Here is a 22,069-nt window from a genome sequence, read left to right on the forward strand (position 1 = left end):
TCGGTGATAAATAATGCGATATTTATGAACCGTATTATTGTATAATTCTTATTTTAAGTTAAAATTTTGGCTAAGGATCAGTACATAAATTATATTTTCAATGTCTCAGCCTAAATATTCAACGTACTCTATATAAAATAAAATTAGAAGAAATAGAAATTTCCATTCTACTCTAAAGAAATCATAAACCAAGATTTAAAATAAAAACACAAGTTTCTTTCTAGTAGTGAAATAATACAATAGATAAATAATACGGAATTTTTTTCGTTAGAGTATTCTAGGCGATTGTTATGATATGACATTTATATATCTCACACATGGCAACGAATGAACAGCGATTTAACACATCGTACAAATAATCTTTTAGCATCTTGTATTTCTTTCTCTCTTTTTCTGTCATCGAGCACAAATCGCTTTTTGATTATATAATAATTTCCTCATCGCTATTCACACTCTGTCAGTCTATTTTGAGCTATATCGAAACCATCATTATCGATGATTTCAGAACGAATGTCATCCGTTTTGATAACCAGATAATAGTTGTCACGAGAAGTTTTCCGGTCGCGAGTATCGACCGCGCCACGAGTTACTAGACGACCTGAAAAAAATACGCGAGCGTAATTGCGAGACTTAATTGAGACGCGCGCGCAGGTGCGCGAACTTCAATTAAGTGTCGCCTTTCGGACATGTATGCGATTTAATTAAATTTACAGAGGACGTAATTTTTTAGACGACCCGTAGATGCGTGCGAGCCATTTAGAGCGACCACGGAGTATATGCATATTTACGTGCGAATTAAAATCGTCGGACGAATCCGGTACACGCCGGAAAGTGGAACAAAATTTTTGTTTCTCACGCAACCATCTAAGCCTTCGCGAGATGCGAAAAAATTACAGCACTGAGTAAAATTAAGATTAGAAGTAATCAGAAGAGCTACAAACGCGTTGCAGGAAATGAAAAGATAATATCTCTGGTGCTCGGTGCAAACTGCTTCAAAATATTCTACTCCTTTAAGAGAGAGACAAAAGAAAATATAAAATGCTAATATTTTCATATACATATAAATCTAAAATGCTTAAATATAACTTGATTATTGAGCCGAGCTTGATGAACGATTTTCATCGTTACCATCAACATATACATACATATATAACAAAGATCGTTTATGAGTCTCTGACAAAAAATGACCGACATCAAAAGCTACAATGGGTTTATACGACGCAACGGGATAATACACAATGTAATATCCTCCCTCAAATTTTTGGCATAAACGTTGCAGACGCCCTAAGGGGCAGTATTCACCGCGGTCCAACGCGACGGGGTGATTCGAAGGGTCAAAGGGTGTCGTTAACGCGGTCGACGTATCCCGGTCGCGTATCAAAGTGCTCGAAAGTTCAGCGGTTTCAGCCTCGACGGCGGATTGCTTCTCTGGAATGGCGGATTAAATAAAAAAAAAAAAAAAAAAAAAAAAAACACAAAAAAGGGAGAGAGAGTGGGAGAGAGAAAGGAAAAGAAAAGAGAGAGATTGGAAGGAAGAAACTAACAAAAAGGCGCGCGGGTAAAGATCGACGCGTGAGTCTTTTATTCGTTTACACTCGGCCGTTTCGCAACGAAAAACATCCACGCGATCTCGCGCGCAGAATTCCCACTCGAACCACTATGCTTTCGACTTGTTCCGAGATTTAATTAAAAAAAAAAAAAAAAATACAAAGTTTCTCGCGCGCATCCATCACTCGCTCGTTAGAGAAAGCGTAATGAAATCGTCTAAAGTCGATCGTAACGTGTTTTACATAATCGAACGATGCTCACAATATTAATTAGTTTTAGATGATCTATAAGTTGCGATAAAATTTAATAGAGAGAAATCTATATTCATAATTATTATGTACCGCATACTTTTTAATGTATGTATTTCTTGTTATGTGTATTTTATTTCTTTGAATATCTTCTATTATATAAATATAGATTCCTGCTATAAATTGTCGATCATTTAAAATGGACTTTAATAAGAATAAATTTAAAATTTTAAATATTTATTAAATACTATTTATTATATATATATATATCATCTTTTAGATATAAATCATTGTTTTCGTAAAACGAGGACAAATGTAAAGTTTTGAAAACTAGTATACATTTAAAATGACTGTTCTTTATCAAATCAAGTTATTCGTCGAAAAATAATCTATGTTGATGCAAAAAAGGCTTTTTAAAAGCGATTCTTTAGAAACTCTGATCGACTTCTTCACTTTCGGGATCGAATTCTATCGATATCATAGTCACGGATCGCTCGTCTGAAAGACGGCTCCGGTGACGGTCGAACGCGCTTTTTCCGTCGCTTGCGACGAAAGTAATAGCTCTTTGAATTTAACTGGCGCAGAAAATGGAGACCCCCAGGAAAAAGATAGAAATGCAAATGCCGCGCACTCGAGACTCGGAGCGACGACGTCGACAACGGGCTCGCGTACAGTGCTTCTCACAATTGCAGCTGCGCGTTTTCTTCTGCAATATCATCGTCCTCCACCGCGATGAATTTTAGGATAGAATAAGACGTACACGTTTATTATATTCTCAAGAATGTTCATTCACACGGAAAACGCCGCAAAAAATAAAAATACTATTCGCATATAAATTAAGAAACATAAATTATACGTTACTGCACTGACGGTTTAATTTGCTATTAATTAGTAGCTTTAATGTCGCCTCTGGAGAGATATCCACTACGATCCGTTCACGGATAAAATATCTTCTATTCCCTCTTGTGGAAAGCTAGTTGTAACCTGGTAATGTCAAAACTGTTTTTACGCAAAATGTTATGTAAAATTTCGCTAAAGCTCTCGAAGGACCTCTTCCGTTAGCTCCTCGGGTATCATAAATTGTTATTCTATTCTACTCGATAAATTCTTGCGAGTCACGGATGAAATTTTGCGTTGTGAAAACTTTGCCTTCGGACTGACCGCGTAAATTGCGGGTAAAGAATGGAAAAGCACCCACCACGCCCGTCCAACCACATCAAAAACTTAACATAGGAGGTCAGGCCCAATAGTGTAACCAGAGAGACGCACAGAAATTTAATATTTCTCAATACGTATTAACGTATATATCACATTCTACAATTCTGATATTTTCAGTAGATAGTAACAAGAAAACTTGAATAATTGAATTATGCAAAAATTTAGCTCTTTTTTTAGCAAAAAAAAAAAAAAAAACAAGATTATTGTTACAAAACAATATTTGTAAAATTCATCTGACGTACAACGTAGAATCATAAAGAAAAAGCAGGCAATTCTGACTTAGAGATTTCGCAGAGATTTCAATCTAAGGTTTTACGAGCTGCTAGTACGTCACCAGTAAAAGAGTTCACAAGAATCTTTGTGAATTACAACTGCTGAAAGAAGTTTTTACGGTTCAGGAAACATTTAAAACGTTATATCACACAATCACATTTAAAGTATTACTGGAGAGAGTAGCCAAGATATCAGGTTAAACTGTTGTAAGTTCTTAGATCTAATAGAAACATCAGAATTATTATTGAATAATTTCTTTTTCTCGTCATCTACTACATAGTTAAGACATTTTTCTCATTCGTATAGTGTAGTTGAACAAATCGCAGATAAACGATTGTAAAATAAATAAAAAAAATAAGTCGGATAAGCTTCGAGGAACAAGAGATACGTAGAGCTTTCTGAGAAGGCCAGATGCACTTAAAACCTCAAACTGCCCCTGGCTACATGCTCACCTAGTTACGCGACCGGCCGGCCAGGCTGAGCATTCCCGTGTTCTTGGCGTCGCGCGCAAAAAGCGAATTCCATTTCCGCGCACACCCGCACGTTTTGCACGCCCGTTTGTAAACGCGAAAACCCGCGTACTGCAAATACCGCCACGCAGACGTCGGAGGAGCGCTGCCCGGGGCAACGTCGGGCGTCGAAAAGGTAGAGCGAGATTATTAACCCTTAACGGGCCGAGCTGGAAAAACTCGTGTGTCTGCGTACATCTACGTGGAATATCATGCGCGAAATATTCGAGTATTCGTGAACCGACCGACCTGTTAACGAAATGAGAAAGGATATTGGATATTGTATTTTTGTAAAACTCTGTTTGTTATACCGAATCGGATTGAAAATGATTAAATCTTAAAATGATAACACCTGCCTGCTCGACTTTACGAAAAATAATAAAAATCGTGAAAGAAATGAGACCGCATTTTTCTTGCGCAATAGCGAGAAAAGAAATACGAAGAGGATTTAGCAGTGATGGATTTTTTAAATTAATCGAAGCTGTGTATACCTAGGTGTTGTAAACAGACGTGATTCGGTCGTAATCCTTCAAATATTGTCGAAAAGTTATAGTTGAAAACATTCTAATATATTATCACACGTACATCTTTATTTCAATAAAAATATAGGAGGTTTTTGCACGATATATACTCAGATATGAGTAACTTGTTTTATATGTACATTTGTGAATGCAACTAGCGTTATATGTGGAATTGATTTCATCGAAGGGCCGCGGTGAGAAATCAAATACATTTTTTAGTTTTCAGAATTCCAAGTTCGTTTACCGAGTAATTTTGAGATATGAAAGTCGTTCATTTAATGGTCGCCCATCGAGCGCATTTCGGACGCACGTGTGATTAAAAGGGTTCAACCGCAAAGCGGTTAGTAACGTGCGCTCGTTAAATCTGCAGCTGGTGACATCAATTTAATGGCACAAGAAAATTAACCGCTCTCACACCTAATAAGATTAGGATTTATTTAATTCCTGTCGCACTGTAAACGTCCGCTGGAAGACCCGTTAGATTTATAGGAGTCACTCATTCTTGAAACGATGTCAATTACAGTTCAAAATATTGTTGTAATTAAACCACTTTATAGAGCTATACTTTGCTTACTCATCGAACATTAATAGAAAAAAAATTGCCAGTAAATATCATTACGGCTTTTTTTACGTGTAATTATTTAGCCGGCGGAACAGATGGAACATAATACGATACATTAATTGTTGATGCAAATCTCATTTACAATAGTCATAAAAGAATAATCATATGCGAAATGGAAAACATTCAAAGTTGCATCCGGATTGTCAGTAAATCACTCACCTAACGAAATTAATTATCTTCCGAAATGGAAGCAGCGAATGTTTCAAAATAATGGTATGTATGTTTATAATCGCTTGAAAGTAAGTTTGTGCCGACGAAAATTAATGCTCGCAGAAACGGATGAAAGTACTAACGCGGTGTCATATAAAAATCTAGCAGGAATTTCGGAGATTAAAGGCTCGTCGAGTCTCTTGGTATAAACACACGGTAGATCGTCCGGTTTTCGCTGAAACGCCTAATCTGTATGTATGCGACGCATTTACATGAACACAACGGCCGAGTTCGTCGTGTGCATATCATGGCCCATGCTAATGGACGAAAGGGTAATCTGTAATCGCTAATTACATCGAGTTAAATCCGACGTATTCACCCTGAAACGAGGGCTGGGCGTGACGTTATATTCCACCGCCGCCGCTGCTCCCTGTTCCGCCCGCGACATCCGCGTTATGATTAGTGCGAGCGATAAGTCGAGATGTCTGGCGTATTCTCCCGCGCCGGTTATCCGGGAACGATTAACCCTCTTCGACCCAGCGACTACAATTGAATTCGCATATTTTACGTCCTACGCAACGGTAGTCGTGTGCCATTATATATACAGTTGATATTTCCTTCAATCTCTCTCTCTCTAATTAATTGGCGTTATAAAGTTGTTGGAATAATTTATATAAATACTTGAAAAATTATATTTTTTTTATTTGTTCATTGTTTTATGTTTACTATATATAAACTTAGATATAAATATTTTAATATATATATATATATAGAAGAGAAAATTTTGTCGAGTTTATAAATGTAATATACGCTTTGAAATGTTTTTAATGAATTTTCTTAACGCAATTTACTAAACGCGAAAGGCAATAAAGTGTCGAACTATAAAGAGGGGCAACTAGACGATTTTAAGCTGCATATATGCATCGCAATATTTTCAAAACTGGCGAGGATAGATCCATAAGCAACGAATGAATATTTCTACTCAAAAGACTCGGGAGAGCGTATCTTTGAAAATAAACAATTTTACGTTGCATGAATATGTTGGCGACTACGTTTTGCCAGTGCAACAACAGTCGTTTCGCGCGCGCTGTGATAGAAAAAAAAAAATTATCGCGTGATACGCGACGATATCGATCAGGTGTTTCGTTCGAGAGCCTGTATAATACACGTTTCTGCAGTGGCGAATAGTGTGAATAAAAAAAAAATAACGGCGGAGCGAGACGAAAAATAGGTTGAAAAATGCCGCCGCTATAAACATTTGTATAAATAAATGTAAATCTGCCCAACGCGCGAGAGCGTTACGTGTATAAAGCGGACGAATAAATGCAAATTTCGCTTTTCGGAAAATGGTTTACTCGAACAAAATCTCCGGATGATATTTCGGCGAACGACTAAGGGAAAGGGGGAAGAGGGAGGAAGAAGATACAGGCATAACGGCTGGTAGAGAGTAGTTTTGCACGCTCGGTAGTTGATGGTTTTGTCACACTGAGCCAAGCTGATTACGCTATGATGATAATTAACTGCGTTTATAAGCGCGTTATGGCCGCGCACGTTGTAGCGCGGTTTTGTTCGTGCCCTCGTGGCGCGTTGATTAAAGCTTGAAAGTGACGTGACGCGAAAAGCACGGACACCTGGCAATTTTTGACGAAATTCTCCATTCGGATTATCTTTAAAAGAAAATATGTTATTCGAGAAGCGCAAAAACTCACGGATGACGAAACGCCGTGATGTTCGTTTTATCGGTGACTGTATACACTTCTCGGTTAATCTTTGTACTGTCGGCGCAACGATAGATTCTACAGAATTCTCTCTTGAGTTTAGAAATTTAAATAGGATAAGATGTTTAACTACAGAGTGTACAGTTGATTTAATCCATGGGACTAAGAGAATTCCCATGAAAATTCAAATGCTTAATTCATGAAATGTAAAATGGAGAATTTTACCAAGGAGTTTAAAAAAGTCTTTAACGGAACAACCTAGGTCGAGTGAAAAATTTTAAAGATATTATCTTACTATTAATTTGAAACTACCTTTTATATTTAACATAAATAATGTTGAAAAAAGATTATAAATATGCTGTAAATCAAATTTTAATATTGAATCTTTTTGCAATAAATTATTCGGCAAACGATTGTATTTAAAAAAATTAATAATATCAAGATTATTAAATACAATAATAGGGAAATGTGTTGTGCTTCTTATCTTAAATGAGATAGGACGAGATGTGCATGTGAAACCGCCCGGCACATGATTATTCGTAGCGGTTATTACACGTTGCTCTATTAATTTCTCCGGTTGTCTCCGTAGTAGACGATGACGTCTGAATCGGACACCAGTATTCCGATTCCAACCGCACGTTGTCGCATACGTAATTTGCACCTCGTGCACGCCGATGAGTCGCGTTGCTTTCGAGCTGCCAGCAGCGGCCTCACCGAAGTGCATAAATAATATCGAGAGTTTGAACTCGTCGTTTCGCGTGATGCATTGATTGATAACACGTCGTCAATAAGTTGAACGCAACAGGTTGAACATAAATTTCTGAGAAATTTTAGACGCCACGAAATAGAAGTAACGAAAATTTAATTTTAAAAGTATAAAAATAATAAAATTTATCTTTTACATAATTAAAAATCTATATCCATAAGAATAACAATTAGAAATTTTAACATATTTCATACACAGATATAATAGAATTCAAGTAAAATATGAAAAAAATAATAAGAAGCAATTACAGAGACGCGATTTACAACAATGGAAGAAACTAAGTAAAGGAAAATAAAGAAAATATGGTATAAAGAGTGAGGCAGCTAAACAAGAATTTTAATTGTTCTGTTAAAAGTCTTTTGCGAATAGAAATGTATGTAGGACTTACAGAAAAAAAAGTACATGAAAATATTATTAGCTAAAAAATAATAATAAAGAAATATAGTATAATTTGTTAAATGTGTGCTATTATAATTACAAAGTATGTATATTGATTTTTATAAGAAGTCACTTGTATAATTATATTTATTATTATATATATTATAGAAAAAAATAAATATATATTAATTGAAATGTTTTCACAAATGTTTCGTCTCAAGTTAGGAAGATAAGTATTTATGTATTCGAGGGTTCACAAATCTCAGATAATAAATTATAATTTATTATCTTAGATTTGTGAACCCTCGAATACATAAATAGTTTATCTTCCTAACTTGCGACAAGACATTTGTAAAAACATTTCAATATATAATAATAAATATAATACAAATAATTTCTTTAAAAAAAAACCAATAGGATTGCAAGAGAAAATCACTATTGTTTTGGAATGTATTGCTGTGCCGAGAGAATATTTAATTATCTGTAATATACTTGGACTAATATTATTAAAACCGCATAAAGAAGCCGATTATATGTAAACCGAGAAAGAGCGAGGGGAAAGTCGATTTGTGTCCTAAAGTCATTAATAACAGCTGGATGCCGCGTAATGCGGCTGAAATGGGAAATGAGTAATGGGGTCAGGCGCGCGTGGTAGGTACGAGGAAGTTCGGTATTCGCGGGGATCGTATAATCCTTTCCTAATGACGCCGTTTTTAGCTTTAATACGTAACAGCGATATCCGGCTGCGTTTCGTGTATTTCGTCGCGCGGATTAGCACTCAGCGCCCTGAAACGTACATAAAGTCGCGTGTATAAACACCGGAGAGACGGATATCTCGTGGATATCTCGACCGCATATCTCTAGATTCGCGAGCTGCTCGAAAATGAATATCGAGAATATCTCGTTCTACCATATCATCCTCTCACTGCTTTACCTTTCAATATTAAATATCTGAACGATTAAGTCTCATAACTTTATATAAATTCTCTGTTTATAAAACTAAGTACTCTACAAAATTAATTACGAGTACATCCTATTCTCCTATTTTTTTTTTTTTTTTTTTTTTTTTTTTACATTCGAGAATATTTATCCACTCTTCGTCGCTTCATTCGAGAATTATCAGTGCATGAAAAATATTACTATGTATATTTTTTAGATTAAGTTTTTGATATCTGTCATGTTGAGATACAAATATGTATCGGTGATTTCGAAACACTGTATACGTAGCTTAATGCGAACATACGGAGTGCATCAGCATGACACAGATTCGGCTAGGCGAGGCGAGGCGAGGTGAGCTTTCGAAATAAATCCTTCCATATGCGTAAATCACGCGAGCTGTTTTTTTCGAAACGCTGTTAATATTCCCGGCATTTTCTAGCTACTGTCAGGCCGCGCGATCGATTTCACTGGATTTTTAGACTTTTGTTGACCCGGATTATGCTATTGCAAGAAAAATATCCTTATCAATTCGACAAATCATGTTTTCGTGATCGTGCATGCGAACGATGAGTCTCCGGATAATCCAACTTGAGTGCGATCTTGATCGAACTCGCTCGATCCGATAGAATTTTCTTTGTTCTGTGCAACGATTGAAATACACGTAATTATCTAGAGTACACAAAAGCGTATTTAAATTATAATGGTGCAAGTATCGATTATACTAATTTACACAAGAGAGAGCATCTTGTGAGAAGAACAAGAATTTTTCAATCAATAGAGATGACATATCATGAGAATGTTTCGCAAAATTCGAAACATATGCGGAAGTTTTTCCGGCTATCTGATTCAGGTAGAATCTACATCGAGGCAGTCCAGGTCGATATCGAATTTTTCCCAGGTTTGCCGATAAACATCGCTTTCTCTCTCTTCCTTTTTTCCTTTCTCTCGGTTCGAAACATCGGGCGTCTTTGCCCGTTGCAAGGATCAGCCATCCCGTTTAAGTTTTACGGCGTACTTTAGCCACAGCGGTGCGCTCGGACTTGTCCGGATGACCGTGCTCTTGGCGTTTCCATCTCGAATAGAAGTTTTTACGCTCCGGGAGCTTATTATCCGCGGAACAGCCGCGAGCGCTCGTATTTCCGGATATAATTTAGCCCGTCGGATGTTTCAGCTGCGCGTGGCAGGCTTAATTTCGCACCTACGTGCGCGATCGCGGCCCACGAAAATGGAAATAACTTCTCTTGCGTTACGAGAGGGGTACGGAATGAACGAGGGCCGTTGCTGCTCTTTGGCGTTACGGCGGTGAACTCTGCACGGAAAATAATTCAACGACGCTCGCGTCGTAAAACCGGCGTAAATTGGGCGCCAGTGTACATCAGATGGTATCCATTTCCCGAGGCAACTGTCGATACTATTCTCTGTTAAACGAATTAAACATGTTTATTCTCTGCATCCCGGTTAGTTCGTGAAAATGAATATGATCTAAAAGAGCAATAGGACAGATGCAAATTTTATCCGTTAAAAATAATTCTTAATAATAAAATTGATAATATTTTGATAATTGATAAGAAATTTTAGTTTATATTGCTATGTTTATACATATATTATTTTAAATAAGATTTTTTTATTCTTTCAAAACTAATGAGATTTTTTTTTATTATTTGCAGACATCGCGGCGCAGCTTCACCGTTAACGGCGTTCTTCACCTGCTTGTCCTGGTCGGCCTTTTCGCTCTTAGCACGGCTGAAGCACGGACTTTCTGCCCTAATGGCTGTACTTGCGACGACGACACTCTGGTTGTTTCATGCGTAGGCGCTAATCTGGACGTAATACCGATCGCGCTGAATCCCAGCATTCAACGAATAGTGCTGAAGGATAATCGCATCAAAATTGTGGACGCGGCGGCTTTCCAGTTCTACGGCGATTTGAAGAACGTAGATCTCTCCAGTAACCACTTGTTCACCATACCCAACGGCAGTTTCGACGCTCAACGGCACTTGGTAGAACTCCACTTGAAGCACAATAAGATCTCGGCGCTGACTGAGAAAACGTTCCAGGGGCTCAGGTCTCTCACAGTGTTGAATTTGCGAGACAATTATCTGGAGACACTAAATAACGGCTTGTTCGCCTACTTATCAAAGCTCGAGGAGCTTGATTTAGGTCAGAATCGCATATCGAAAGTCGAGCCAGGTGCATTCCAAAAATTAGGCACTCTTCGGGTGCTGTATCTCGACGACAATCAATTGCGAACCATCCCGTCGCCGGCCTTGGCACCGATGAAGGCTCTCGCCGAGCTTCACATTGGCTGGAACGCTTTTTCTTCATTGCCAGATGACGCATTTAAGGGTCTCGAGCAGTTGGCGGTGTTGGATATTATGGGCGCCGGATTGGATAACATTAGTGACGGAGCGTTTCGTGGCTTGAACGCTCTTCGCAACCTGAAACTGAGCGCCAACAAGTTGCGCGAAGTACCGACGAAGCAACTGGCGGTATTGCCACGCCTAGAAGAGCTCACCCTAGGTCAGAACTTTTTCACGATACTGCGATCAGGCGCCTTTCAGAGTCTGTCAACGCTGAAGAAGCTCGACGTGTCTGGCGCTAAGCTGTTGACCACCGTTGAGAAAGGAGCTTTTTCGGATAATGCCAATCTGGAGACCCTCATATTAAACAGTAATAAACGACTAGCAATCATGGAGGACGGATCTCTGGCCGGTTTACCGAATTTGAGGCATGTGATGCTGCGCGACAACGCTTTTGTCACATTCTCGGAATCGTTGGTCGCTTGGAATGAACTGCGTCGACTGGATCTCAGCGAGAATCCATTAATCTGTGACTGCAGTCAGCTTTGGCTGGCCGAGATTCTCGTACCGAGGAATTCCAGTCCGGTGATATGTGCTGAGCCACCCGAATCCAAGGGCAAACCTATCAAGGGCATGACGCCCGACGAACTGGGCTGCGCTTTCTCAGATCCACGTAAACAAGCTCTGCTGGCGACGATATGCGCCGCCGGATTAGCCGTCTTTACCGGTATCGCTCTGATTCTGTACTATCGATGCCGCAGACGCGTACGAGATGCGCTCAAGGATTACAAATGGAAGAACCGAGCGATATCGCGGAAGGAGCACGAATATCAGAAGACCTTCTCCGATGACGAGTATATTGTTCGTTCAGCTCACGCCCATCACCATCATCATCACCATCAACCGCCGCAGTCCCAGCCAGTGTCTACGCATCATCATCACCATCATCTTCAGCAGCAGCTGCAGCAACAACAACAGCAGCCGCATACACAGATGACAACCGGTATCAAACCGATACCGGTGACGGAACTGTAGCTAGAACTTCGGGCGGCGAGCCCCGGGACCGGCGGGGTCTGGTTTCTGCCGCACGGCAGCACCACCCTCGCCGAGGGCTTCACCTACATCGACGGCGAGACGGCGCGTCAGATGCGCCGCCCGGGAACGCTGCCCGTCGCGAATAATGCTTCCGGTCACCGCGGAGGAGCTGGAGGAGGAAAAGCAGGAGGTGGTGGAACAGGAGGAAACGGAGGAGGCGGTAGGGGTGTCGTAGATGATGGGACGGCGTCGTTGAGCTCCGCGCCGATCGACGGGGTCACGTCCGGCGTAGCGAGATCTCATTATTCCAGTCACTCCTTGCGTCGAACACCGCATTCGCAGCCACAACTCTCGACTAGAGAACCGGATGACCGGATGCGAACACTGGAATCTGGACTCCAGAATGGAATCCCGGTTGGTCGCCATCAGTCGTCGCCACCGCCGCCGCTGCCTTCTAGGCATCAGGCAAATTGTGGCCAATCCTCGTATCCCACTCTGCCGGTCAACGGACACGCCGCTCATCATTATCATCATCACGTGAGAGAGCGCGAAAAAGACAGATCATCTGCTCGCGAGAGAAATCGTGAACGGGATAACAGTTCACCACCACCGCCACCGCCGCCGCCCGTAGCATCGCACCGATCCGATAAGCATCGAGAGGCCCAACTGGAGATGGAACTGCGCGATAGCCTCGATATGGGTGTTATCGGGACGTATCGAGCGTAGACGAACGCCGATCAACCGGATGCATCATCTTGCAGAGCAAGAAAAAAATGAAAAGATGCTCTGTAGTCCAGAAAATATGTAATCGCATATTCGTGTGACCTCCTCCGCGTTGTTTTACTTAGTACGAAAAAATTCGTAATGAGGATATTTCAAAAACGCGTGACGGAGAAGCCAGAAGTTCCTCTCTTTGCAAAGAAAAGAGAATTAATGAAATGTAAAGAAGACTGAGGAAACTGACAAAGAATATCAAGATGTGAGAACAAAAGAAAGAATAATCGTCACGTTTATGATGTGATATCGGAAGTATATTCGAAATATCTATTCGATTGATATAGTTGTTTAATCATCGATAATAGCGTAATCAGCCTGTCAGCTTTTCTGAGACAAGATGACATTTCTAAAAACTACGTCAGCTTTCAACGTTTTTTTAGTAAATCTATCTTCTCATGCGACTTCTCGAGGGTTAATACTCTCTACATTATGTTGAGATCATCATCTCCTGAATCTCCAGAGAAGAGAGGATTCAGCAAACACGGAAATGACTTTCGCCAGGAGTTTTCTCCGTCTTATCACTGATGACCATAAGATTGTCGCAGCCTTGTCAAGGATGAGTGATGCCAAACGGAAATCCTTCGCGGATGAATAATCCGTGGGAAGACAGGGTCGGTTCACGATCCTCAACCGACGGAAACGACGGGCCATCGGTCACGTGGAGCCTGTTGTTCCAGTGATACGTATACACCTATATATACGCGTCAAATGTTGATATACACGGTATGATCGTGTCGAGACCACCGAGCTCGATCGAAACTGAAGTTCGATAGCGCATCGGTCTATGTCGAGTCACTCTTCGAGAAATCCGGAGAATCAACGAGAATTTAACGAGTTGCTTAAACAGTGCGAAGAAATAAACTGAGAACGATTCGTTAGGATCTATCGATCGTCGTCCGATCGTTTTATTCGAGACGAACACGCGACGAGTATTCATATTGCGAAACGTGTATCATAAGCGAGGAGATGCCGTATTATAAAGAACGTAGAACTGCAGTTATACATAAATATACATATACAGATATATAAATAAAAAAGTATATATATATATATATATATATATATATATATATACATACATAAATTATATATATTCTAAACGGTCGAATTATTTTCTAAATAAAAACACCAATGTACAGAGGCAATGACAGAGACGATATAGTTGAGCTAGTGTCACGCGTCCTCGACTATCGTAACTTTAATAAATTTAACTTTAAATCGAGAGTTTCCGGGTACCTGCCTACTAAAAAAAAAAAAAGAGAAAATAAAAATCAGTAAGCGGGTACCCGCTTGCAATTCGATCCTTCGATCACCGAGAGAGAAGAGATCGTGAAGTGGAGAAATTATCAAAATATCCGGTATCGCGCGAATTAGCGATAAAGATCGGCCATTTCTTTTTCTGGTCGATGTAAGATTCGTTAAGGATTTAACCTTAAGAAGGTTTACGCTGTTGTTAGGGAACCGCGCAGGTTTCTAAACGCGGATATCGTCCGTTTATTTCGTTAGTTTAGCGAATGAGTGTCTTTCGAGATGTCAATCCACGCGATAGAGACATTAGAGAATTCTCGCAGATTTTTAAATACACAAGTTGATTAATGTATGGATGATTTGCTAATTTGCCATATCCGAAACATGACCAAAAATTATAATTTACTTTATTATTATTAATATTATTAAAAAGCGTTAATTTTTTTCATATAAATAATTGAATAAAAAATAGTCCATTATTTTTACAGTTTATTAAAATTTTGATTTTATTCGGAAAAAAAAGAGAAAAAGAGAGAACGCTTCGTACACCTGTCAACCTCGGAACATCATGTATTTCAGAGTGTTCATAGAGAACGGAGTCGATCTATCTTGCCCCTGTCAGAGTTTTAATTCGCACGAGGAAAACAACATCTCGCTGCACTCTCGCCGATGCAATGGCACGCCGAATTTTAGTCTTCAGTTCATGCCATCGGAATAGTGTTTTAATCGCCATTAAATGATGTTAGTACGCCACGTGGGTCAACTTTCGGGTCACTTTTACTCTCAATATTATACATGAGGTAATTTCTGCGGCGACGCGCGGCGCGCATCGGAAATCCCGCGGTCCTGATAAATCGCGGCTACATTAAAATGCACGGGGCGCGGCCGAGTTTAAGTTAGTTCCCCGAGAGACGTAATGGCTACGGTAGAAAGAGCGAGAAAACGCAAAAAGGAAAGAGAGAAATATAAAAAGAGAAGGGGGGAAAGAGAGTGAGAGAGTAAAGAACAAGAGAGGACGGCGAAGATGTACTTTACGGAACGAGATTATTTTTCCGCCCGAGTGTACCCAGTGGAATTCCACGGTCACCCGGCCTGAGAAAGGTGACTGCACCTTGAATCGACTCCCGGCGGCGCGGTGCAGTCGCTTGCTCGCTAGCTTGCTGCTGGGCGTGGAAGAGAGTAGCGGAATTTCAGCTCCGGTAGAATCTGCAACGGGTTCGAAGATTAGGCTCGAAGAGCATTAACTCGTCGGCAGGACGGAAATCGGACGGAAATTGAATACATTTAGTATTTGCAGCGATGTGTGTTGATTTGCACTTGAACTGTCTCAGAAATATCGCGATTAATTTTTTTTTTTTTTTTTTTTAATCGATGCTTCTCTCTTTTTCTCTATTTCTATCGCGCGGTAATAATGTATTAAAATTGTATAAAGATTAATTTTAAAAAAGTTAAAAGAAAAGATGTGCATATATAGATAGCAAACATGATTTATAAAATTGTAGATATACATTAAAAAATAGAACGGTGCGGTTTACGTTAAAAGCTGGAGGAATAAATGTCGCCAAATAAAATACAGTAGTAATGGTACACTGAACATGATTTATCGGAGGAAAATTACGGATGCATCGAACGGCGAAGATATGGTGGGAGTGAAAGTTACTATCGATAATGGAGTAACCGTCGTTCGGTATCGCCGAAGAAAGATATATTGCAGCTCTACTTTTAGGTATAACTGCGCGTAGAATTCTCTCTTCTCTCCCGTGGATACGTTTGCACATATCTCAAGGACACTCTCATCTTCGCTGTCATAAAACCTTTTCTATCCCGTTGACGCCATTTGGCATCAGACTTTATTATTTGACACGCGATGTGAATTTGTCCAGATAAAAGCAAGATTTATAAACATTCGACTATGTTCCTTCGAAATAAGATTAAAATATACATAATATATCGTTACGTATTGTAATTTAATAAATTAAATTATGGAAGAAAAGTGAGAGAGATATTCTTGTGCTGAAACAAGATTTGGTCATGAATCGAGATTTGCGAGTAATTTTAAGCAATCCTTAAAATTTCTCAAATGAGTGATTTTTATATTAAGTTTCGACTGTAATCGAGTATACGAGATTTTTTTAAATGGTTCGATAGTATTCCATAAACATTCCGTACTGCAACGCATTTTGAAAAAATAAACGTGATGCATTCTGAAAAGAAATATATATCTGAAACATATATCAATTATAAAATCCGGATATTCGCGAAATATCGTTTCGAAGGAGCAACTCTTAGAGATAAGTTGGACACAAAATCAAACCGTATAATCTACCGCTCGTTTTTTGGTAAGTGAATAATGTCACCGGAAATCTAAGAAAGATTTACAACATTATTTTTGCTCAAACTATGACTGCCACGAAGAGGAGCCAACAATTTTATTATATCATCGTTGTAAGCTCGAACGTTGCAAATATAATTTATAATTTTATACTGTTTTACCGATTAACAATTTTTGCTATTTTACAAACACGTTTCGATGTATCATATGTCGAAGACTGCTTTAAATTCGTGAATGTTCTACGCTCAGATCAAATTTTACGAAGTAAAGAGAACGGCGTTAAAAACGTGATCTCTTATTGATACGTAATTTAAATTTTTTTGAGAATATATTACGTTTGCGCTATAATATTATTACATTTATATATACATATAGACGAAAAGTTGCATATACGAGTATATGCCATATTATATATTTGAGAATCAATATAATGCATATGTTCTGTGAACGCAAACTTGTGAATCGATGCACTAAAGCAAGATAGCGACATTTCGGGCACTATAACATTACGATATCGACAGAGAAAACTAACATAGGGACAAAGTATTTAATTTCGTAAGTTTGAAAACTAATCTGAAATATTCTGAGAAACTTTGCAAATTTTCGCTGGATGACTTTATCCTCGTCGCTTTCGACAAAACGAAAGCAAAATCGAGGAGCTTCTCCGCGAAACGTGCAATGAAATAATCGCTTGTACAGTCTTGAGCGGCGATGTAACAAGAGCCTCTCAAGAGACGAATAGTAATTCTATCTTTTCTGAAATATATAGAATAATTATCGCACGTAAGATTTATTTCACGCGCCTGATTTATTTATCATTATACGATTTGTATATTGAGAACGACGCTCTTAATTTACAATCAGTAACAAAGCTCACTTGATTATCTCGTTATTTTAAAGAAAATTCTCTTTTTTCTCAATCTTTTTTTAAATTTTACAAAAGATAAAAATTAATTAGATATGATACTAACATTTCAAATATCTCGAAAATTAGTGCAAAATAAATTTTAAAAAGTATTTTTTGGAAATTTTCATTATTAAAATGATGATAAATCTTTGTATGTTTTATGAGCATTGTAATATTTTTGTATTTCTGCCAAATCTGATATTATCAAAAAGTGTTAACGGACAGCCAAATTACGTAAATCCAAATTTGGAATTATTATATTTTCTTGTATGTATACAATTATCAATGTCTGAAGTTTATGCGAGTTAATTTTACAATTTCGAGGCAAGTCATCGGATAAATCTTAAATAGTGTAATTAAAATGCATTGTAAATGTCAGAATTCAAGTATCATAGATAATTCTGTAAGCAGAGAAGAAAGAGTATTTAAAAAATCCTCACACGATAAAAGCAGGACTACGAAAAGTGTATATTTTACGATATGACCGTGATACACTAAAAACTCATCATATAACATTATCGTATCGCTAGTCAGTCGACGCGTTTGGAAAGAAGGAAGAGAAAGAAAGAGGAGAAAAAAAGGAATAAGGAGATAGGAAGAAAAGAGTGTTGGAACGATCGAGTAGACTAATCGAAATATTAAATTATTGTACAAAATTGAGCGCCGGTAGTTCGTAAGGCCTATTGTATCTTTTTTTTCCGTTTCGTATCGATTACGTATACGATACGCACATGTAAAGTGTCACGACACAATGAAATACACGAACGTGAATTCAAGAATGCATAAGCTAAGTCCAAATCCGAGTTGAATCTCGAAAGACGTAATCATTTATATTTCTCCTGAAGATATATAATAAAAATAGAAATTCTCAAATTTAATAGTGTAATGTAAATGAAAAATATAAATTTTAAAACCAATGTGACGTAAAGTCATTCATATGTTTTTTATCCTTCAGAATCATATCTATTTCTTGTAAATATATATACATACATATATATATTTTTTATTCATTATATGCATCTCATATTCGTATATTTCACTGTGTCTCAGCTCCTAAATCGGTGCTGTGTCAAAAGGCGCGCGCACCTCTCGTCTCATATCTGTCATAACACTCTCATCCGAGTTCCTTCTGCCGTTCGAGAGATAAGCTCGAGTTCTGCCATTCGACCGCGAGCTCATGATGCCGTTATCGGACGACGACAGGGCGTCGATTGACGAATTCCGCGTACTTAGCTGCGCGCAATGCAATCTCTCGCCGGAGGTGTCAATGTGCAAACACACGCTTATCACTACTCTCGATAAACTTAGTATCAATATGCGCTCTGTGCGCCATTGTGATCGCGATTCCCGGATATGTGCATGATAACGGGAACTTACGGTGCGAAGACGTAACGGTTAACCTTCTGTGGCATGCAACACATTTTCGGTATAATGTTTATTTGGAGAAAAAAAAATCGGAATTTTTTTTATATTATTTTTTATATTTGTAACAGAAGCAAAGTTCGAGATTGAATTAATCATGCCGCGCGATTTATTTTGGAGAGATTACACAGCTAACATGTCAGTCCTCTGCTAAGTGCTCAGTTTGTTAATTCAATCTAGGGAGAGAAATTAATTTCATCTACAGAAAGGGTTCACGGATAGTTAAACAAGTTTCCCTTCGTCGATAATACCCCATGTATCGAATTTAAACGACCTAATCTTAAATTGTGATATATATGTATAATATTTGATTCCGCGCAGCTATGCGAAACTGTAAATTTCACGAGATAAATTATATGCACATTCCACGGGAGATCGTACATATATCATTAAAGTGATATTTCGCGCTTCTCCAGGATGGCGGAACTGAAAGCTTCTTCTTCGATCGATATCTTTAAGCGATTGTAATTCTTCGATCTCGTCTCTGTGCACTTTAGATTTGAAAGACGATCATAGAGAATCGAGATCCAGTCCGAGTCGAGATTTGATCGGCAAACGAGCCGACGCATACAGACGACATACATACTACACACACTTTCAATTTTATTCACACAAACGCGCACGCACACAACTACACACTGTACATTCGTGTAAAGCATAGCGGAGCCTTATTGAGAAAGCAATATTCATCCTTAAACTGCTTAAAGTATTTTCAAGCTGCTAATCTATCGAGCGATTAATTCCTAGGTAAAAGAACGAGACGTCTCTCCTGCGTTGCGAACAGAGAAAATTCGATGATCGCGAAATGATTCGCGATCAGCGAAGGTCCGTAATCGCGCGAGAGGACTGAAAGCTGCGACCCACGGATAACACGTGCCAGAATTATCACTATTATGAACATCCTTTTTCGAATTTTGATTATCTGTTACTGCAGATAAAGTGTATGTATAGGTACATCGAACTTGAAGTCTCTTCTTTTGATTTCTCTGACATTTTTCGAAAATATTACCGCTCCATGAATTTGCAGAAACAAATTGTACTATCATCCTAAACAAATTACGATAGAAATAAAAGAGCATGTTCACTCTCTCTTTAAACCGTAATACAGCATAGAATTGGATTGGAAGGACAAGTTTAATTAGCGTGCGGACTCCCGCGTTTACGTAAACATTGCGAAATTTCGTTCGTATACAAAAAACGTTTCGCGAACGAAAAAGTTTTGCGAAAACCGGCCGCACGTATATACATTTGACGGCAAGGTTGAAATATATATTTTCGCCGCGAAAAACGCGCCATGAATCGAATAAAAACCAAATTAAACTCTTAAGTCGTGCAAGGGGAATCGTCGGAATACATACGGTACATGACTGTAAATATTTATCGAAAAATTTTCAGAGAAAATCAAGGAGAATCTCTCTCTCTCTCTCTCTCTCTCTCTCTCTCTCTCTCTCTCTCTCTCTCTCTCACACTCTCTCTAGACCATGGAGTGTACCTTTCGCGTAATAGTGGCGAATCGAAATTCAAAGTTTTTCGCGACCAGTCCCGAACTCGCCACACTTTGAAAGTGATCTACGCGCAAAAAAAAAAAAAAAATAAAAAAAAAAAGAAAAAAGTAAAAAATAAAAAAAAAAAAATAAAAAACCGTGATCTCCCCTCGTAGCGTTTATTAATCGATAGCCGCTCTGCACGTCCGAGAGCGGCACTCCTGCCTGTGCCCGTATACGCGGCGCGCGCTGTTTTTATTAAACGATCGCATCACGTTCCAGGGGGGCGGTCAACAATCCGGGTCGGCAGAGAGTAGTTATCCACTTCGCGCACATATCGATCACCATCAGTCGTTTCGCGGACCAACTGCGAAAGTCGTCGATGTCGTTATACCGTGGGCACAAGTATAGTAAAGCCTCCCCGACTCTCCGTTGTAAATACATCTCATATCCTCTCCCCTCCTATTATCCTTTTATTCTCGGAGGAAAATAATCCGCATTTTTGCCGCGCGGTTAGCGTCAAATACACCGATGTGCAATCCTCCTCGTCATCTCACCTTTATTGATTCGAGAGAGGGGGAGAGAACGCGCAATCCTTTGTAGAAAATAAATATAAAATTGATGAAATTCTAAATCACTCGATGTATTGAGAAAGAGGAATTCAGGCGGTCCCTATTTGACGTTAAACGCGGCTGCTCGAATCTCATCCCTTCGAAGCGCGAATCTTGTAATGAACAAGTTTCCAATTTCATTCGGACGGCACGTATCGAGTGCAAACCGCCCGATCGTTTAATCGTTTTACTTGTGCGAAAAAACGGAAAAAACTTATTGTATAAGTAAATAAATTTCTAACTGCGCTAAGAAATAAAAATTTAACGACGCGGGAGAATGCGGAGCAACACACGCGCGTTACACAATCGCATTCGTCGCCTATACTCGATTTTCTCTTTACTTATCGAATCTTTGATTAAGATATACCATACAGGCGAATACGCGCGGATATTACTGACAAATCCCGCGGCCTCCTTTTCATCCGCTCTCTGATGGAGGTGTCGATCCGATCAATGATCGACAGGTGTAAATATTATTATCATGAACGTGAGAAAAGAAGGCAAGCGGGAAATGCGCATAACGCTCATCATCACCGTCGTGTTTTTTGGCGTGGAAAAAGACAAGCAAATGTACTGACTCGTCAAACCGAACGGGGAAAGGACTATTCTCTTTCGAGAGAATCCTTGGGCCATAACATAGGTCATTAATAATTATAATAATAATAATAGTAATAATAATATTAATAGGGATATTCCAGCGTTATTTTGTACATAAACAACTTTATCAACAGATATTAAGAAGTCATCAATAAATCTATATATAAAAAAATATAAATTAAATCTTGTTATATTTCTTTCATCTATCCTTTATTTAATCCGATTATACTCCTTATCGAATAAATTTAGATTTATTGAAAAGGGAGATACCTACTATTTTGATATCGCATCTTGTTTATAGAATTAAATTTTTCATCGTTTAAATCTCGTGTGAAATACTGTTTTAGACAAATAAACTACGCATAACGCTTTTTGATATCGCATCTTGTTTATAATGAATTTTGCTTCGCTTAAATTCCGTGTGAAATACTGTTTTAGATAAATAAACCACGCATAACGCTTTATA

General features: G+C 38.7%; 2 protein-coding genes across 4 annotated transcripts in view; both read left to right on the forward strand.

Annotated features, from left to right (window-relative positions):
• LOC140666848 (uncharacterized) overlaps positions 1 to 12,225 on the forward strand; it is a 199,769-nt gene extending 187,544 nt beyond the window's left edge. For all 3 annotated transcript variants that reach the window (XM_072894390.1, XM_072894389.1, XM_072894391.1), the window contains one exon: positions 10,558 to 12,225. In XM_072894390.1, coding sequence (XP_072750491.1) covers positions 10,558 to 12,225 — 1,668 coding nt within the window. The remainder of the gene's footprint in view (positions 1 to 10,557) is intronic.
• Positions 12,226 to 12,336: 111 nt separating this feature from the next.
• LOC140666849 (uncharacterized) lies at positions 12,337 to 21,780 on the forward strand. The gene has a single exon (XM_072894393.1). The coding sequence runs from the start codon at positions 12,337 to 12,339 to the stop codon at positions 12,949 to 12,951; it is 615 nt and encodes a 204-aa protein (XP_072750494.1). The 3' UTR covers positions 12,952 to 21,780.
• The last annotated feature ends 289 nt before the right edge of the window (positions 21,781 to 22,069 follow it).

Source organism: Anoplolepis gracilipes, chromosome 6 (assembly GCF_047496725.1).
Source record: "Anoplolepis gracilipes chromosome 6, ASM4749672v1, whole genome shotgun sequence".
In the NCBI taxonomy this organism is placed as follows: domain Eukaryota; kingdom Metazoa; phylum Arthropoda; class Insecta; order Hymenoptera; family Formicidae; genus Anoplolepis; species Anoplolepis gracilipes.